Below are 19,178 nucleotides of genomic sequence, written 5' to 3'. Positions count from 1 at the left end.
AACCAACCTATCACACTGCGCACTACCACTATACGGCTAACCCCCAGTACATTAGTGTACCAAGGCTACTAGACAGATCTCACAGTCCTGGTTGGGACGCCTCCCTATGCCTGCGGGGCCCCCCCCATTCCGACCACTGCATCAGGCCACGACTGCCTTCCCTAGCCATTAGGTAAGGGCAATCCAGGTATCATTCCGTTTATCTTATTGCGCTACATCTGACTGTGCCTATCACAGCATCCCAATCCGCTGGCGTAGCTGCGAAACTAGGGTGTACCTCTTATGGTTAGCTTACCTAGTCGGCTTTGCTGGGTGCACTGCTTCCTATAAAGGCCGCACCACTTCTCTTACTAGATAATCTTGGGGTCTAGGTTGCTGCTTAGTATCTCCCTACCCTAATTCCTGCTAGGTTACCTGCCCTAATCTTAGTACCTGCTACTTGATTTCTTGGATAGCAATTTCATCCGGATGAGTTGTGGGGGCCTGTTGATGGGAACGGCCAGGGCGAGGGAGCATTCGCCTACGTTGGCGAAGTTGGGACCGGTGAGTGAGAGATTGATTCGACGGTTGGTTCAGACTTGGAAGGAGATGGGCTTTCTTGAATGAGTAGAGAAGTATTTCTCAGATTTGCGAGCAATAGATACACTATGAAACTCTCTTCTGTATAGTTCAGTCTGGGTTTACATGTGACTGGATAAGAAAAAGACAGGATAACCAAAACACCCCTGAAACCAAAGCAAAGGACCAGACCGACGATAGGCTAACTATCCAAGTTCCCAAACCCCCAGCAATGACCAAGGCCCACGTCCGGAAAGAAAGACTCCCACCCAAAGGCTGGTCCAAACCCTTCCAAGCCCATCCCCTGGCCCCCTTCCATCCCCGCCGCCCCCAGTCCCGCATCGTCAGGCGACGGCATGGACCCGGTATCCTCCCTCATCTTCAGCAGAGTATTGCACAGCTCCAAGCTATCCCTCGCGGCGCGGCCAACCCGCAACTCAACCGAGACGCCCGCCTCCACCGCTTCGGCCTGCGCGAGGATCATGCTCAGAAACATGTGGTTCTTCACGTTCGTCTCGCCCTGGCGGATGCGTTCCTCCGACAGCGAGATGAGGTCGCGGACGGCCTGTTTGAGGAAGTCCCGGTACTGGCGGGTCCGGTGCAGTGTGCCGTTGAGGCGCTGGGTTTCGACGTGCGCGAGCAGCTCGAGGCTGATGGCCGAGGTGGCGCATCGCACCCCCTCCCGAAAGACCCCACCGCCGGTGGCCATCAGCCGGGCAAAGCCGTGGTCCGGCTCCGGAGAGACCATGGCGAGGGCGGCGTCGAGGCTGAGCTTGAGCGAGTAGTGGAAGAGCGGGTTGGTGCGCGCCTGGTTGCTGAAGGAGTAGTGCAGGGGGATCATGAACCGGCGGATCAAGTAGTCCAGCAGGTTCCGGTGGAACGGGGTTGACCCGTCGCCATCCTTCACCCAGCGACTGCAGGCCTGAAGCGCGTCGATCAGATCCGAGCTTAGCGAGAGGACACGGTCGTAAGAGAGTTCGGAATGGAGGCCGTTGAGGAGCTGCACGATCTGCAGGCGGACGGACAGCGTGTCGATTAAGGCGAGCTGGACGGACGTTGCGGTCAAGATCCCCTTTGGGCATGACTGGAGTTCGGTCGTTGACTCGTCGAGCACATCGTCGTTGATATTGGAGGGCGGCTCGGTATCGAATTCATCAAAGGAGATCCTCGGCGGCATCCACGAATCCAGGGACGACTGGACGATGAATTCAAGAATAGTATACCAAAGCCTCCGGCGCAGTTCGGCCTGCAGCACCGATATAGCTTGGAGATACTTGGGGTCCCGGTGCAACCCGAGTTGCATGGCGCTGTGGATGAGCGATCCGATCGAGATCCATATCGTATCGCCGCCGATTGAGAAGGTCTGCCGGGCCAGGATACTCAAGCAGTATATCTGCAGCCCAGAGATGTCCAGGCGGTCCTTTTCCAACGGCCCGGACAGCCAGGTTTGAGCAGCGTAGATCCATTGCTGAACCAAATCTATATTGCGAAGAGCTGCAGCTCTGTCTTCATAATTATACAGACTTGATCCTATGCCAATGACGAGGAGAACCTTGAGGCGTAGACTAGGTGCAACACCTTCAGGGTTGTCCCAATATCTTTGGTACTCGACCCAGAAGGTAGGGAGGTGAAGTATCCGATACCTGAAATGTCTCTCAGCGTTAGTAGCCCCCAGAAAACCCCCTCGGTGATAGGTACATACGTCGATTCAAATGATTCCAAGTAGAGGTTGGCCATGGCATCGGCCATCTCCCGGGAAGGGGGGGCATTTCCGAAGCCCGGCGACGGGAGACCTCTGGTAGGCCGGCTGGTCTTGATGCTCCTCGCTCTGTTCTTGCATTTCCGGAGGAAGTCACCGGCCTGGGAGATCAGCGCAGAGGCCTCGGGGCCTTGAAATGAGCCGTCCTTGCTACTCTTGCCCATGATCTCACTGTAGCAGGCAATGATGGCGGTGAATTCATTAGCCCCGCCCATCCAACGACTCCGGCCCCAATCCCTGGACTTGTTCAGGACAGCTTGCCACTCTTGCGACCCGGCCGGCAGCGGAGGTGCCAAAGAGACCGCGCTCGCCTCGGATCGTGCATTGGCCCCGTGGAGAGGACTGTCGCTGATTCGAGATCCGCCTGCTGAAGATTCTTCCAGCCGCTGTATCCGAAACAGAAGATCACGGAAAGTGGCTTCCCCAACCGGGCCCTGGTCCGGCAGTGGTTGTCGCAGGTCACTGCGGCCAAGAGGAGCCCGTATGGAGACCGTCTGCGCCGCGGTTGCCGCTGCCAGTGGTGTGCCGCAGGGTGTGGATGAGTTGCTGCCCTGGAGAGGCACGGAGATGGATCCGTTGATGTTATCCGAGTCCCTGTCCCCAGCCTGAGCGAGCTGTCGGGGAGCCGAGCTGTCTGACGGCGGGGGGCTTGCAGTTTGGCGCAGCGGTGAATTGGCGGGTAAATCATGCTGCTGGTTAGTCCGGGGGATGGCCCTGTCATCAAGGCCATCTGTATAGGGCTTGTATACACATCGGGTCTTGTGACGCAAACAGTGCGCGCAAGGGTTATTGTGATCGCACTTGATCTTGCGGCGACGGCATTCCCGACAAGAGAGTGCTGGTCTTCGGCGTCGGCGCTGGGGTCTCCGTGGCTGCGGCTGTGGGTGTGGCTGACTCTCCATAGCAGTCGTAAATGGTTGAAACAAGACAATCTTCTCTGTGTGTTTTATTCGGCCGAATCATGTCACCATAACAATGGCAGAGGGGAAATGTTGGAAAGGTGTGCGCGCACTATGGTCTGACGCAGTCATGGCCTGAGACAGGTCTCGGACATTAAGGAAGAAGCCGAAGCGGCATATGTCCGTCTCTTAAAGCCGCTCGGCCGAAGCAGCGGACTGGAGTCACTGGACTGCCTAATATGGCTATACGTCCGGAGAACCCAAGTGCTAATCCTGCAAACCCCCCTGGTCATTGGACCGGGCTTGAACATGGTGCAGACAACCTGGGCTGGTGTAAGTTGACCTCGCTCATACGGAAATACATTGCAGGTAGCCATGGTTTCTCTGTGAGGCCAGGACTGTTACTACTGTAGGTACGAAACCTGTAAAACAAAAGCATTCGAGTTAAATCATGTATCAAGGATGGCAAGAAATAAAACTACTTGAGGGATGCTTCCATTCACCCCATTCACCCTGTTAAACCGATTTACCCCAGCCACCTTGATCGCCACAATCCCATCCATCTTGTTGAAAAGCAGTCCATCGGGATTCAATCCCTCACGGACGTATGCTCGGTTGATGAACGGCTCGAGGATGCGCGCCTTGGCCCTCGTGATGGGGAACCGGGTGTTGCCACGCACACGGTCGAGATACCGGTCCATCATGGGAACATAATGGAGCCCCAAGGAAGCAAAGCGCCTCAGCAAGTGCGCGTTGGGCAGCGTCCCCAGATACTCCATGCAGCGCACATAAACCCAGCGCAGCTCCCTCTTGAGCTGTACCCTATTTCCCGCCACCGTCTCCGTCGTTTCGCCCCGCAGGATCCCCAGCGCGCCTCCTTGGCCATGTCCATGCTCAGAGACTGCGCTATGGACGCTGCCTCGAGCGCGTTGTCCTCCACTCCTCTGGACACCAGGCCCTCGGTCTCCAGGATCAGCGCCGCACACCCGAGCGTGTTGCCCGTGTGCACCCGGTACTGCATCATAAGCGTGGTCTTGGCTTTGAGCAGCCGGTATACCTCCGGGTCCACCTTCTCAAAGTACTGGGTGAGCATCTGCCGCCAGAGACACATCTCGACGAACTCGACCTCCGCCGGCGGCCTGCCCTCGTCCAGAAACCCTTACCTGCAGTCGTCCCAAGCGTGGCCTAGATACCGATACGAGCCATCCAAGAAGGCATTGGGAGGGATCTGGACATCGTCCGGGATGGCAGCGAAGGCGACGTAGATCTGCTTCCAGTAGTCCCCCGGCCGCAGTGCTCCGCCCTAATGAACCCACCAACTGAGGACGTCGCGCATGATGTACAGGTTCACCTCCTCCGCGTCCGTGTCCTTCTTCCCGCTAGTGATAGTGAAGTCGTTGGGTGACTGTCCGGCGCGGCTCCGAGGTACTCGTCGATGCGCTTGACTACAGCCGCCATGTCGAAACATGTCAAGGTGGACGGCATATATCTCCCACTGTCTCGGTCAAATTAATCTATCCTTTGTCCCTGGTAGGTCTCCAAAGCTTGCTTACAGACAGAGTATAAAGGCAACGCGTACTCGCTGATCTCTACGCCATATCTGGCGCTACCATTCTTGTCAGCTTCAGCGGCATTGGCGCTTGTGGATGGACGCTTCATTTCACAAATTTGCATGTTGTAGCGCAGTGAGCAGACCCCAGGACGTGGCCGTCCCCGAAGTACTGCCATTTAGATTAACCAACACACAGGATACCTATCCTACAACGCGGCCATCATCTAATGGAACGCTAGCCAGGATATGTATGCTTAGGGATGGATTAATAATGCAGCCATCTCAGCCATTAGGAATGATACACTTATAGATGACCTGATGGATGTTACATGATACTTGTTAAGAAGCACGAAAAAATGGAAGAGTAGGTAACTAAGATCTCAGAACCATAGAAAAAGGAGGTATTAATAAATGTACTAGTACTAGTTCTCCGCGCATTCACCGTGCATTGGGAAGTCCCCATACTTCTGGACCGGGGAGTGCGCCATCTTGACCACAGTATAGCCACTCTTACAAACCCTGATCTGCCACTTTATGACTGTGACTGCTATCTGTGCCCATAGATACGGTATAGTAAAGCTCCCAGTCCATGTTGAAAGATTGAAGGCCAGCTGTTCAGCTCTTCCTCTGGAGCAAGCCCAGTATCCCTAAGAGCACCCTCCATTGCCTTTTCCCTGGATAGATATGTCATTGCCTAATGATCCTGGGTATCTTAATCAGCCAACTGGATCATGAGACCCTTCGGACAGCGCGAAGTGAGGTATATTTTTGGCCTTGAAGCTTTGCTCGTCGTTAATGATATTCACTAGACCTTGTCAGCATGACATCTCACCGTTCTCCTTACAATGTTTGAATGAACCTAGTTGGACCCATACAACATCCCTTTCATGGAAGGCTTGTCTTGACACTTGAGACTTGAGTCTGGACAAGCTCGGGCTTTGCGTGAGATTCCATACCTGCTGCCAAGCCAAACGAGTAGACGAATGTTGGACAGTGAGCCGTCGGCCAATGGAGCCTGATACGAGGGGGGATGATCAAAGGGTAATATTCCGAGCTTCTGGTCATTCCAACGGACGTAAGCGGCCCCTGAACCTTATCCAAAGCCCATCAAGACAGTGACGGCGAGCGCAGAGTTTAATAATAGAGCCTTATGTCCGTCATGATGGCTTGTGATGTCCGCTTCGGCCGACACCGTTGGACTTGGACAATGGGATCCAAACTTTCTCCGCCTCGGCCGAAGTCCTCCGGCCGAAGTGTGCGGGACAAGCAACAGACGTGAACGACAAAGGAGATTCCATGGCCTGGCGGCGTGCAAGATCCCCATGGTTCCCCCCTATTGCCGGCTCATCTTCATCAGCTCGGCCTTGTCCGAATGCCTATTAAAGTGATTCCTCTCACGGCGGCTGGGTGTCTTCCATTCAACACGATTGCCCTCAGATCCGGCTTCGGTTCTCATACCGTCGCCAGAGTATTATGTTGACCGCAACGGCATTGGCCCATCTCGGGCCCAATGGGACGCAAAACCAGCAGAGCCGACTGGAGCACGCGACTGAAGGGTTTACTGACGACGGCTATGTTGGAGCAAAGGACCCGCCGAAATCGATGGAGTCGCGGCATTCCACCGTGCAGGAGCTCGCCCGTGAATTTACCCGCAACAGCTCCCACGACTCTGCCGGCGAGCCTATCATCGGCAGCGATGACCCGGATTCCCCACTGAACCCATCCGGCCACAAGTTCAATGCACGAGTGTGGGCCAAGAATGTTGCCAGGATTACTGAGGAGCGCGGTCAGGACTTCCGTCGAGTCGGCTTGTGTTTCCAGGACTTGAGCGTCTTTGGCTACAGCAGCGCGATGGACTTTCAGAAGACTGTCGCAAATATCTGGCTAGCCCTGCCGGGAATGATTGCTCGTCGTCTCTTACCCAGCACCAGCACATCAGGCCAAACCCGAGTGGAGATCCTGCAGCAGTTTGACGGCATCATCCGTCCAGGAGAGATGTGCGTGGTCCTGGGTCCTCCTGGGTCCGGTTGCTCGACCTTTCTGAAAACCATCTCGGGCGATCGGAATGGTATCTACGTCAACCGGAATTCGTACTTCAACTATCAAGGCATCTCGGACAAGCAGATGCACACTGCGCATCGAGGCGATGCTATCTATACTGCTGAGATCGATGTCCACTTTCCCATGTTGACCGTTGGCGAGACCTTGACCTTTGCCTCGTACGCTCGCTGCCAAAGGGAGCTGCCAGCAGGCACCACTCGCAAACAGTAAGTTGCTTCCATCTCAAGTGTCCTAGTTTGAGATACACTAAGCCCATCTTCTTTATAGATACTGCGAACATCTTCGCGACGTCGTTATGGCCATGTACGGAATCACTCACACTATTCATACCAAAGTTGGGGACGAGTTCGTACGCGGACTTTCCGGGGGCGAACGCAAACGTGTCACGATTGCGGAGGCGACGCTGTCCAACGCCCCATTCCAGTGCTGGGACAAGTAAGTGACTTCTCTGCTGTGCACAAGCAAATGCTGACTGCTGGCTGCCAAAATCTAGCTCAACGCGCGGCCTGGACGCGGCCAACGCGGTTGAGTTCTGCAAGACCCTCCGGCTGCAGTCGGAATTATTCGGCCAGACATGCGCTGTATCGATGTATCAGGCACCTCAGAGCGCCTACAACCTATTCGACAAGGCTCTGGTCATTTACGAAGGGCAACAGATCTACTTCGGACCTGCGTCCTGGGCCAAGGACTACTTCATCAATCTGGGGTTTGAGTGTCCGGCTCGGCAGACAACGCCCGACTTTCTCACATCCATGGCTTTTCCAGCGGAGCACATCCCTCGTCCTGGCTGCAACCCACCGCGGACGGCCGCTGAGTTCGCAGCCGCTTGGAAAGGGAGTCCGGAGTACGAGGCTCTACGGCGTGAGATTGAGGATTACAAGGCTCAGCATCCGATTGACGGGCCGGACGCCCTGGCTTATCGACAGCTCAAGAAGGCGCACCAGGCCAAGGGTCAGCGTTTGAAATCGCCATATACCCTGACATACTCTCAGCAGGTTCAGCTCTGTATGTGGCGAGGATGGAGACGGTTTTGGGCAGATCCCGGCCCGTCTATCTGGTCATGATCGGGAACGTCATTATGGCGCTCATCATGTCGTCCTTGTTCTACAATATGGGCCAGACAACGGCGTCATTCTACGGACGGGCTGTTGTTCTCTTCATGGCTATCCTGTTCAATGCCTTCGCCTCTATCCTCGAGGTCATGACCCTGTACGCGCAACGGCCCATTGTGGAAAAACAGGCCCGCTACGCCTTTTACCACCCTTCGGCTGAATCATATGCTTCTGTCCTAGTTGACTTGCCCATGAAGATTACCGGCACCGTTTCCTTCAACTTGGTGTTCTATTTCATGACGAACCTGAACCGGCATACTGGGAACTTCTTCTTCTACCTGCTGGTGGTCTTTCTCATTGTTCTGGCCATGTCTGGGATCTTCAGATTCATGTAAGTTGCGCATCGAACAAAGGGGTTTTGGTGTCTAACATGTTTCAGCGGCGCGCTGTCTCGAACAGAACAACAAGCGATGGTGCCCGCCTCAATTCTGATGCTTGCTCTGCTCGTCTTCACCGGCTTCGTGGTCCCGATTCGCTACATGCTGTCGTGGTGTCGGTGGATCAACTACCTAAACCCCGTCGCGTACGGCTACGAAGCCCTGATGGTGAACGAGTACCACTCCCGTAACTTCACCTGTTCATCATACATCCCCAGTTATGGAACTCCCGGTACGACAACCGTTGCCTGTGACGCCATCGGTGCCGTACCGGGTCAATCCTACGTCGGCGGCGATGCGTATATCAACTCAGCGTACAGCTACTACCACAGTCATAAGTGGCGCAACGTTGGCATCATCATCGCCATGGTGATCTTTAACCATATCGTGTATTTCGTGGCCAGCGAGTACGTCACAGCAAAGAAGTCGAAGGGAGAGATCCTTGTTTTTCGTCGAGGATGCGTCCCCAAACCTGCCAGCAAGCGCCGTCAGGACATTGAGGGGTTGGCCTCGGGCGCGGTAACAGGTTTGCTGGAGAGGCCGGGCAATGGCTACGATTTGAGCAAGGAGGGAGGCTTTCAGGGCTCCACGAGCGTGTTCCACTGGAGCAATGTGTGCTACGACATCAAGATCAAGGGCAAGCCTCGCCGCATTCTGGATAATGTCGATGGCTGGGTGAAGCCTGGAACCTTGACGGCCCTAATGGGTGTTTCTGGAGCTGGCAAGACCACGCTGTTGGATTGCCTTGCTGATCGCCGCGCCGGTGTGGGCGTCCTCATTGGCGAGATGTTGGTGGATGGAAAACTCCGCGACAAGAGCTTCCAGCGCAAGACTGGCTACGCACAACAGCAAGATCTGCATCTCGAGACGAGTACGGTTCGTGAGGTGAGTGCAAGGTCTGTTGAGTCTCTCAGAAGTCCAGCAGCCGCACTCCTTTTTGCATGCAAGTCAACTAACCACTACCGTTCTGTTTAGGCTCTGAGTTTCTCCGCTCTCCTTCGCCAGTCAGAGAGCGTCCCAAAGGCAGACAAACTGGCCTACGTCGACGAGGTCATTCAGCTGCTCGACATGCAGGAGTATGCCGATGCTGTTATTGGCGTGCCAGGGGAAGGCCTGAACGTTGAGCAGCGCAAGCGCCTGACGATTGGCATCGAGCTGGCTGCTAAACCACCGCTTCTGTAAGTTGTGACCTCAGGCAAACTACTGTGGCCCCAGGCAAATTACTGACTAAGTGTCTTGCGTCTGTCCCCATTGTGGGATAGGCACGTCGCGTGGATAGCTGCTTCATTGACGAGCCGACGTCGGGCCTCGACTCCCAGACCAGCTGGGCTATCCTAGACTTACTGACCAAGCTCTCCAAAGCGGGCCAGTCGATCCTTTGCACCATCCACCAGCCCTCTGCGATGTTATTCCAACGGTTTGATCGCCTGCTCTTGCTTGCTGAGGGGGGCAAGACTGTTTATTTCGGTATGTCCTGTTCCCATCTCGGGGGTCAGCAACAGATTATGACTGTCATCTCCAAACCGAGTGCGGCTAACATACCCGTCCAGGCGAAATCGGAGACAGTTCAACAACCCTCATCGATTACTTCGAGCGCAATGGTGCTAAGCCCTGCCCACCCGGCGGCAACCCAGGCGAGTGGATGCTTGAGGCTATCGGCACCGTACCCGGCAGCTATTCAGAGGTCGACTGGCACGAAACGTGGCGCTCCAGCCCCGAATACCGCACTGTCCAGAGAGAACTCGCCCAGCTGCGCTCCAAGAACCCGCCAGACTTGTCCACCGGTGGCAGCAACAACGATTCCTCTTCATACGACGAATTTGCGACACCCCTCTGGCGCCAGTTCCTTGTGGTGACGGAGCGCGCATTCCAACAGACTTGGCGCACACCATCGTACATCTACTCCAAGCTCCTCCTCTGCACCGCCACCTGCCTGTTCATCGGCCTGGTCTTCCTCAACTCCCCACTAAGCATCCAGGGCCTGCAGAACCAGATGTTCGCAATCTTCGAGCTGATGAGTATCGTCGGGCAGCTGGTAGACCAGCAGTTCCCCCACTTCATCACGCAGCGCTCGCTCTACGAGGCCCGCGAGAGGCCCGCCAAAACATACAGCTGGAAGATTTTCATGCTCAGCCAAATCCTAACCGAGATACCCTGGTACACAGTCGCCTCCTTGCTTATGTGGGCGCTGTTCTACTTCCCCGTGGGCTTCTACAGAAACGCTGACGCTGCGGACCAAGGCCCCGAGCGTGGCGTGTTGATGTTGCTCCTCTTCTGGGTGTTCCTGATGTGGGTGTCCACGTTCGCGCACTTCTGCATCTCGTTCGCCGGCTCAGCCGACGACGGCGGCAATATCGCCAACTTCATGTTCGTGCTTGCCTTCTTCTTCTGCGGCGTCCTCGCCTCGCCGGACCAGATGCCCCGCATCTGGATCTTCCTGTACCGCGCCTCGCCGCTCTCGTACTATGTCTCAGCTGTCCTCTCGACGGGCCTCGCTAATGTAAACGTGACCTGCGCGAGCAACGAGTTCACCACATTCGATCCGCCCGCCGGTCAGACGTGTGGCGAGTACATGACTGAGCATATCTCCGCGGCGGGTGGGTATCTGCTGGAATCGGGTGCTACGGCCAACTGCCAGTACTGCAAGGTCAAGGAGACGAATGTGTATCTAGCGGCTATTCATGCGGAGTACGAGACCAGGTGGCGCAACTTTGGCATCATGTGGGCATATGTTGCTTTCAACGTTGCGGCGGCGATGCTCTTGTACTGGGTGGCGAGGATGCCCAAGGGTAAGAAGAACGTGTCAGGGTAGGCTGCGGGCATCTGTTCTTTTGGATATACGGGTAGATGGGGTAAACATAATCCGAGTAGAGATAATGCGATTCTATACGTCCCGGAGAGCCGGTGATTCAATTTGTACATTAGAGTATCTGGTATTCAAATTGGACATCTCAATTCTGCGAGAAGAGTGTATGAAATACTTCATTATGTGGAAATCGTATGTGCGGTCACAGAGCGGACAACACAAAGGAAGAAAGAAGGCAACGGTCAACAAGACTAGGAACAATCACGAGTCTGGAATTGCCCACGTCCAATGCCGCTGGGAGTGCTATTGTTTATCCACTTCTCAGTTACTGTTTTGAAATAGGCAAAAGAAAAAGGAAAAATGCTGCAGGGTGCTAGCAGTATCCAGCACCTTAGGGTACACTGGCACAGCTTAGACTACTACCGATCCCCGAACTATTTAACCGGTAGTCTAGTAAATTCCTTATGACAACGATATTTTGTACGTACGGAGTAGGTTCTGTGACTTGTATAAAGATAAACCTGTTATAGCCTAGTAACCATGCCACTCCACCTAACCAATAACAACCCCGTCCCGCACTATAACATGTAGAATTCGAGCATTGCAGCAGGCCATCGCACGAACAGCCTGCTAGCTAAAGTGCTCAGGACATGATCAACCTAGCAGCTATCGGCACGGACAATCACGTTCCAATTATCAGTATAAAAGACCTGGCCAGAGGTTGAATCGGTTCCAATGAGACAGGTCTGGCCGATGAAGTTTGCACCGCTTGCAATGTCATACAATGAATTAAGGGTGTACTGGTATTGATTCTGCAGTCCCCACTCTGGTTAGCCATATGCTTATTCGTAATGGGTGAGTTAGATATGTGGGTGTGTTGAACAGTCAACAGGTCGCGAATCAACCCATATCCACTACCAGTCTACCCCCACTATTAGTACCGCATATTGGAACTATATACTTAGGTATGGTAGTATTTAATATCCTACTACTTACCATTTAATATGCCCACTATATGATGCTCATATCACTACTATGCGGTATTCGATATCCTTACGATATGACGATTTGACATCGCCAAATTCTATTGGGGCAATGTTTCACCATTCAAGGAACAGTAACGCCACCGATCAGTCGCAGTGCATAAATCATCACATTCACATCATACCAGTTAGGTATTTTCACAGTCGCAGGAATTTCCAGCATCAAGTGGTCAATGTGTTTCTTCCCTGTTGTCACATCCCCACCGCCATGTTCTCCGACGGGGAATGGCTAGTCCTTCCTGCGGAGGATCTTGCCAGGATCAAGCTAAGGCAAGAACTGGCACGAATTTATTGCCATGCAGCCTCCATTACGTGCTCGATCCCGCCACGGAATGTCAGAAAGGGCTTACGACCAGGAAAATCCAGAGAGTAAGACAAAGTAGGTATGGCCAATCATGTCTGGTTGATCATCGTGGCTTGCGCGACGTTGTGCTCGTAGAATATCGCACCAATGAACCCTTCCATCCCCGCACCCCCGTCGAGGCCACTGGCGACGTCGATCAGGTTTGATAACAAGAAAACGGTGTGAGACAGAAATAATCCGGATCAGAGTTGTCTCAGGTCACCCCCACCGGCTAAATTCCCGCAGTTGTACTGTGTCTAACCTCTGTCGACCCTCCACAAGAGTCGTCGACCAACCAGGCATCGATCCCCGAGGCGCCCAACACGGGGTCAGCGTGCTGCTCCATCGGCCGTACTTTAGGCCTCTTGACATATTTCCCCACCACAGCCCCCGCGTCGCGCCTCACCACTGCACAAGAAGGACCCTGCCCGGGCGAATCTCCGACCGTTCAGTCGATAGTCGCCCGCAATGCAATGATCGTGCAGACCCTCAACGATATCCTACAATGCGGATGCTCCGAGGACGGGTATCTTCTCGCCATCCTATCCGTCGAAATCCCGAAAGGCCCGGGCTGCTGTGCCGCTATCGTACGACAGCTCCCAAGTTTCGACACCAACAGTCCATTCTGGGACGCTCCGATGACCATGACTGATTCTGTCGCTGACTCGCATTCGTCTCTTCACATTCTGACCAAACCCAACAAGTTCCTCCCGGCGGCACGGCCCCACTCGGCTACGCGGGAGAAGGCAAGAAACAAACACGCATGGCTGCGCAAGAGATCCTCAGCCAACTTCATCTCGTCCAGCGTTTGGTGAATACCATTTCCCACCGATTCAAACTCTACGGCGAACGCGAGGGTAACACATCATGGACCCCGAGCACGGTCTCCAATGACAACTGTGCGGACTTGCCTTCATGTATGGAAATCATGTATCCGTTTCACAACTCATTATTCGAGCAGATCGAGGGCAATGTGCGCAAGCGTCTCCGAAACCTGTCCGCCAAAATTTTAGACATGCTTCACTACTGAAACTATGATGAAAGGCTGACGTTTCCTCTTTCCATTGTTCTTTCTCTGGTCACTTGCTTGAAGGTTTCCTTCTTCTCAAAGATTTTTTTTTTCTTTTTTTTTCTACTTTTATTTTCTTCCCCCCTCCTTTCTGAGCTGTTGGAGTGGGAACCGCGGTGATAGAACCAGTACACAGATAGTTTGGACTATCAATTGGGCAAAATGTCACGATTTGTTCTCACAGGTCATAACCCTAGATACATGCAAAATTCCCTGGGTACAAGCGGCGTGCCTTTTATCTCTTTTCTGGGTTCATTCAAAAAACATACGACAGCCAGGATTCGCTGATGTTCACCCACCCAACTACTAACTGGCCGGCGTGTGGCTTAAGTACGGCTGAGCGGACGGGAGGCCCTGATTTCCACACCCTATGGTCGTATGTACTAGTCGTGATCATATATAGTCTATATATCTCAAATAGAACAATGCTCACAGTAGTTCAGCAGGGCGCTGCTCGTTGCCGTGGTCCAGGCCGACATGGCAGTCCGGGATGTTATCGTTGGTCATCACTACATGGAAGATGGCTCAAGTGTTGCGGACGCATTCCAACAGAAGATCAATGCCGTAGATGCTCCCTTTAAAGACGCGTACGCGCTCGTTGTCAGCTATCTCAGAACATTTAAGATCAGCTCGGCCCTATTGCAGCAGTATGCCTTGATGTTTGCGTCACTCATGCGCAGCAGGTTGTCGATGAGCGAGGTGCCGCAGCTACCTGTCGCGCCAAGGACAGCATATCTGGCCATGGCGGAGGCAGTGCTATGCAATGTAATTCATGGAGTTCCCTACGTTTCCTGAGTTCTTCATGTCGTTTTCTATTATTCTTTTCCGGCCGGAGGCGGTCATTCGGGGTTCGGACATGACGGCGTAGAAGGAAAGGCGTTCGGCCTTTGCTTCGACTATGGTAAATACCATAAATGAATGTGCGCGTACATTTCGAAGCAATACGTCAACAGCACATTGTTCACCTCTATACTCACAATGGCGAAGACTCCTACCTTCGAAGATACGGTGGTCCCTTTTACGTTTGGCATAATTTCTAACAATACCCAGAAGTAACAAGCTGCCAAAGCGCCCTTTTCGAATGGGCCGACAGCTACGACACAAGAGATTTGGAGCGGCTTAAGAAATCCGTGGCCCCCACACTTAGAGTACGTCTTTGGTTTCCCACTTAGCAAAGAGCTCAGGTTTGACTGACGGGGAAAAAATGATCGACTATCGCTCCTTCCTTGACAAAATCTGGGAAGCCATGCCCCGAGACGAATTCATTCTTATGGCCTCTGACCCGCGCTGCTTGGGAAACGAGCAGCACCTGGTCAGGTTGAGTAAGTGGGAAAAGGTTAGCGATGACCAAATCGTGGGCCAACACCAGCTGCGCGTGGTGCATCAGCGGTATACCGATGACAGTTTGAAAGAGGTGGCAGTGAAGGGCCACGCGCCTGGAACTGCCACGACGTGGTATACGAAGGTGGAGGGGGAATGGAAGTTCGCCGGCGTGTGTCCGAAGATCAGTTGGACTGAGTTTGACTACGATCAGGTGTTTGCCGATGGGGAGGAGAATTTTGGGGAGAATGGCGGGAATGGCCAGAGTGGAGAGAATGGCGAGAATTAGGGTTGATAGATGGTACCTAGGGTTTGCGCTGTCATAAATTCGGCGTTGCCGCTGTCCATGTCAGTCTTTATGTCTTTCTCGTAGTCAGCAAGTTCCTCAGATCTACGTGAGGGCACATGTAGCGCAGGAGCCCTTGATGGATCTATAACTACATACCAGCCGTAATAACGCAATCTTGGTTAGGGCATAAAAAAGGTTCAACTCCCTCGCGCAGCGACAGCAACAGGGCACCCATGATCCTGCAAGTACTTTTCATATTTCGGCCTAAAGTCCTGCAAGAACGCCGTGTCGAGCATCTCTTCCACCTTGGCTACCTTTTCCCCATCTTCAGTAAAAGTCACAAATGCCGAGTACTCCAGATTCCAATCTCCCCACGGAAGATTTCCTTTGGACACAGCGTATATAGCAGCCTTGTTATTCCCCGGGTCATGGATGACATGGCGGATTGTAAGCTATCTCAATTAGCATGTCCTGTTAAATCAAACCCCGCTAGGTATCTACCTCGTATGACTTGACCGTCGCAACAAGGGCGGACAAGACAAGTTCAACCCCAGCCCGTGTTGAATGGGAATGCCTTGGCCGACAGGGAGGGTGACCTGTTCAAAATCGTCGGAGAAGGTGGAGATCCATTCCTGGGCATTCCATTTCTTCCAGGCCAGGATGAAGCGCTGCAAGGTTGCTGCTTGAATGGGAGCGGGGGCTGGCATCTTAATTCGGTGTGTCAGTGAAAGATAAGTCTGTTTAGACCTGATAATGATTTCGAGACGAGCGAATGTATGGATATATATGGAGGAACTCCGCTCTAGCAATCAGCCCGAAGTCCGATATTGACCCATATCGTCCTTCAGTGTTTTCGGGAAACGGGTGTCGGACGATTAACCCGGAAGTTCGGACCCTACCAACACCAAAACAGATTGACCGGACTCGGATTGGGGGGAAAGCAAAGTACTATATATCCAGAAAGTAGCTTTGTCTCCTTGAAGCAGTATTCCTTAATTAACTATTGTTGTTCTCACTTTCGCATAGGAGAGAGGTGCGAAATGAGTTCCGTCTCCTATATTCCCTACCGCCTCGACGGCAAAGCCGCTTTGGTGACCGATCCAGTCGCGGCATTGGAGCAGCCATGGCCGTCGAACTGGGCAAATGTGGTGCGCAGGTCATCGTGAACTACGCCAAATCGTCCGGCCCAGCCGACGAAATCGTCGAAGAGATCAAGTCGCTCGGCTCCGAGACTGTCGCCATCCAAGCGGACGTGAGACAGGTGCCAGAGATCATTAGACTCTTCGGGGAAGCCGTCAAAGTGTATGGAGGGCTTGACATTATTTGCTCTAACGCTGGTGTCGTCTCATTTGGTCATCTCAGCGATGTCACCAAGGAAGAGTTTGATCGGGTGTTCGGGTTGAACACACGCGGACAGTTCTTCGTCGCTCGTGAGGCGTACAAGCACCTCAATCGGAATGGCCGGATTATTTTGATGAGTTCGAACACGCCAGATTCGTTTACTGTGCTCGGGAGCTCGCTTTACTCTGCTTCCAAGGGCGCCATCAACACGTTTGTCCATTGTCTGGCCAAAGACTGCGGTGACCGGAAGATTACCGTCAATGCAATCGCGCCTGGCGGTATTGTCACTGATTTGCTCCACGAGACAGCAAAGGACTATCTGCCTAATGCAGACACTTTGTCCAAGCAGCAGATTCTCGATGTAAGTCCCCATTTGCGAGTTATTCAGATTGGACGAAAGCCTAGCGATATAGGTTGTGGCGCAGGTGTCGCCTTTGACCCGATGCGGTTATCCCATCGATATTGCCAAGGTGGTGTGCTTCTTGGCTTCGAACGAGAGTGAATGGGTTAATGGGAAGGTGTTGGGGATTGATGGTGGCGCTGCTTAAGACATACTCGGTTTCATTGAATGCATGATTTAACTCTCGATTGAGCTTAAATTGCATACTGGGCAATACTAATTTAAGCGAGTATCTTAAGCCACATAATAGGACGCTTATAGGAGGGGTATTTTCAAAGTACTGCTACTCCTATAAATTATAGTATAATTATGAGTGAATCTGCAGGGCTCTCAGGATTTTAATATTAAACACTAGAATTATGTCGATAGGAAAATCTACTATGGGGTTTTCTCCTTAATTAGGGTACTAGTTGAATACCTACAAATTCATATCAGGCTTTAGCACAGCCATGTCTTGCCTTGGAGCAGCCCAGCTCCTTTCTAGGTTGTAATGTGAGTCCCGTAGCTATATTGATACAGGTGATAACGCCTGTGGGTTTTCCACAATCAACAATAACAGTTAAGCTGGAAGTCCAGGTTAAGGCGAATATAGTTCTTACTGAGCCTACTTTACTTGAGATAATTAACCAGGTATCCACCTGCAATATGGATAAGTACATTAATTTACTACATTTAGTCAGGGGGTTCTTCCCACAAGCCCAATACAACACGAGCTCGTATAAGAGGCGGCTCCAACCCCGCAACGATTTAAAAAGCCTCCTCGGTACGAACCGAAGAGAATATCCTCCGTTTGCCAAAGGCTCTCGCGCTCCGTCTCAAACAACCTTGCCGGAAGGAATCCATTCCTCAGTTCTTCATTTCGACAGAATGCCTTCTCGCAAACTTTGGAGTGCCCTCCTCTCCATCCCCCTTGGTACAGGTCTAGCCGCCTACACGTATGCCTACACTTCGCCCGCTCGCCACGCGACTCTTTCCAAGCAACCAAGCCGCGCACACCAAAACTCGCCCACAATGGCCCTCGCGAACCCGCGCGGGATGCCCGTCTATGGAGACAGTTATACCATCCGCATTCCCCTGCGCGACCTGAAGCCCGGGATTAGTGACGAAGAGATCCTGGCCCGCTTCTCAAAAGGCTTTTTCGGCGGATGGGCGTTCGCGCCGGAACGGTGGGCGCTGCGTGCAACAGGGCTGGCTATGACAGATTTTACCGGTACCTGACTCTCACCCCATCTATGGTCTGTGGTTTAATTCTAGGAGGGACCGTATCTGACAAGGATGATTATTATTATGGGCAGCTTTTCATGACGAAGATCTAGCATCAACACTCCCAACCCCGGTCTGGTCCCTCTCCCAGTTTAACAGAACCACGCTATTTCCCCTCGGGACGTTGGTATTCGGTAACTGGCAGCTCCTCGACTCCAGCGCGGCAAACCCAGATATCCGACGGAGACTATATCCCACCCATATTGAGTCTACCGGCGCCACGAAACAAAACCAAGCGTTCGTCGAGTACGTAGGCGGCTCAGATAAATCGCACATGGTATTTTCGGACCGCGTCGAGGTGGAGCGGGACGGGGATGCTGTCATAATTACACATTCTGGCTTCACATGTGATCCGCTCACTGGGGAGCCAGCGGTGCCGAGGGTTGTGAGGGAACTACTTCATCCCGTGTTTGCGAAGATGCTTTTGGGCGATGGGATTAGGGAGATTTTAAGGCGAGGTTAGATATACGGAAAGGTGCAGCGGCGAGAGGTTTTGGATATGGACTATGAGTATATGAAAGTGCGCTCCATCTCAGCGTCTTCTTTACCTCAGCCTTCTCGAAAAGTAGTTGAACGGCACATTCTTGGTGTACTTCTTGAATGGCGTGAAATTTCTCGCTCGTTCTGAGCCTTCTTGGCAAGCCGTTCGCATTGCGGCTTTCTTCGTATTGAGTGATGCCGATCACGAACCGATGTAACCTTCATTAGGGAGATACGCGAGATATCCGACGCTGGCCCCTTTAGATGCCCCAACGTGTGGGGCCAATGCGGAGATATATCCGCGCCTTAGGCAGCCACACCAGAACCGTAGATATCACCGGAACTGTAGATTTTATCAAAACTACATATTATTATTTATTTAAAGCTATTCCCACCCCCTAATATACCTAAAGCTAGTAAATATAATGCATCTAGTATGGTTAAGGCCCGTGAAGCCGCTCAACCTAAAGAAAAAAAAAAAGAAAATTTTACTAAAATTATATGTG

At 52.9% G+C, this 19,178-nt stretch overlaps 8 protein-coding genes and 1 non-coding gene across 9 annotated transcripts; 5 read left to right on the top strand and 4 right to left on the bottom strand.

The window, feature by feature from the left end:
- Positions 1-760: 760 nt before the first annotated feature.
- On the bottom strand, positions 761-3,219 carry Asppvi_005440 (uncharacterized protein; the record flags this gene model as incomplete). Its single annotated transcript, XM_043301362.1, has 2 exons — positions 761-2,201; positions 2,261-3,219. 2 exons carry the CDS (start codon positions 3,217-3,219, stop codon positions 761-763), a joined length of 2,400 nt encoding a protein of 799 aa, XP_043157297.1.
- Positions 3,220-3,620: 401 nt separating this feature from the next.
- Asppvi_005439 (uncharacterized protein) lies at positions 3,621-4,875 on the bottom strand (the record flags this gene model as incomplete). The annotated part of the gene is made up of 6 exons (XM_043301361.1): positions 3,621-3,638; positions 3,747-3,954; positions 4,005-4,355; positions 4,380-4,519; positions 4,568-4,711; positions 4,774-4,875. 6 exons carry the CDS (start codon positions 4,873-4,875, stop codon positions 3,621-3,623), a joined length of 963 nt encoding a protein of 320 aa, XP_043157296.1.
- Positions 4,876-6,241: 1,366 nt separating this feature from the next.
- Positions 6,242-13,325, top strand: Asppvi_005438 (uncharacterized protein; the record flags this gene model as incomplete). The annotated part of the gene is made up of 9 exons (XM_043301360.1): positions 6,242-7,035; positions 7,097-7,264; positions 7,323-7,780; positions 7,825-8,272; positions 8,321-9,203; positions 9,294-9,496; positions 9,598-9,785; positions 9,869-11,107; positions 12,757-13,325. The coding sequence occupies 9 exons, from the start codon at positions 6,242-6,244 to the stop codon at positions 13,323-13,325; spliced, it is 4,950 nt and encodes a 1,649-aa protein (XP_043157295.1).
- Positions 13,326-13,841: 516 nt separating this feature from the next.
- On the bottom strand, positions 13,842-13,961 carry Asppvi_r0007. Its single transcript, XR_006253295.1, has one exon. It is a non-coding gene; the product is annotated as a 5S ribosomal RNA (ribosomal RNA).
- Positions 13,950-14,374, top strand: Asppvi_005437 (uncharacterized protein; the record flags this gene model as incomplete). The annotated part of the gene is made up of 2 exons (XM_071511977.1): positions 13,950-13,955; positions 14,018-14,374. 2 exons carry the CDS (start codon positions 13,950-13,952, stop codon positions 14,372-14,374), a joined length of 363 nt encoding a protein of 120 aa, XP_071368078.1.
- Positions 14,375-14,783: 409 nt separating this feature from the next.
- On the top strand, positions 14,784-15,188 carry Asppvi_005436 (dehydratase AgnL8; the record flags this gene model as incomplete). Its single annotated transcript, XM_043301359.1, has 1 exon — positions 14,784-15,188. One exon carries the CDS (start codon positions 14,784-14,786, stop codon positions 15,186-15,188), a length of 405 nt encoding a protein of 134 aa, XP_043157294.1.
- Positions 15,189-15,385: 197 nt separating this feature from the next.
- On the bottom strand, positions 15,386-15,895 carry Asppvi_005435 (uncharacterized protein; the record flags this gene model as incomplete). Its single annotated transcript, XM_043301358.1, has 2 exons — positions 15,386-15,640; positions 15,773-15,895. 2 exons carry the CDS (start codon positions 15,893-15,895, stop codon positions 15,386-15,388), a joined length of 378 nt encoding a protein of 125 aa, XP_043157293.1.
- Positions 15,896-16,311: 416 nt separating this feature from the next.
- Asppvi_005434 (short chain dehydrogenase AgnL6) lies at positions 16,312-17,077 on the top strand (the record flags this gene model as incomplete). Its single annotated transcript, XM_043301357.1, has 2 exons — positions 16,312-16,890; positions 16,943-17,077. The coding sequence occupies 2 exons, from the start codon at positions 16,312-16,314 to the stop codon at positions 17,075-17,077; spliced, it is 714 nt and encodes a 237-aa protein (XP_043157292.1).
- A 719-nt stretch (positions 17,078-17,796) lies between these two features.
- Positions 17,797-18,655, top strand: Asppvi_005433 (uncharacterized protein; the record flags this gene model as incomplete). The annotated part of the gene is made up of 2 exons (XM_043301356.1): positions 17,797-18,139; positions 18,225-18,655. The coding sequence occupies 2 exons, from the start codon at positions 17,797-17,799 to the stop codon at positions 18,653-18,655; spliced, it is 774 nt and encodes a 257-aa protein (XP_043157291.1).
- Between the last annotated feature and the right edge of the window lie 523 nt (positions 18,656-19,178).

The sequence above is a fragment of the Aspergillus pseudoviridinutans genome, assembly GCF_018340605.1.
Source record: "Aspergillus pseudoviridinutans IFM 55266 DNA, scaffold_4, whole genome shotgun sequence".
NCBI classification, from domain to species: Eukaryota; Fungi; Ascomycota; class Eurotiomycetes; order Eurotiales; family Aspergillaceae; genus Aspergillus; species Aspergillus pseudoviridinutans.
Note: the sequence above shows the minus strand (reverse complement) of the source record. Positions and strands in the feature narration are given on the sequence as shown.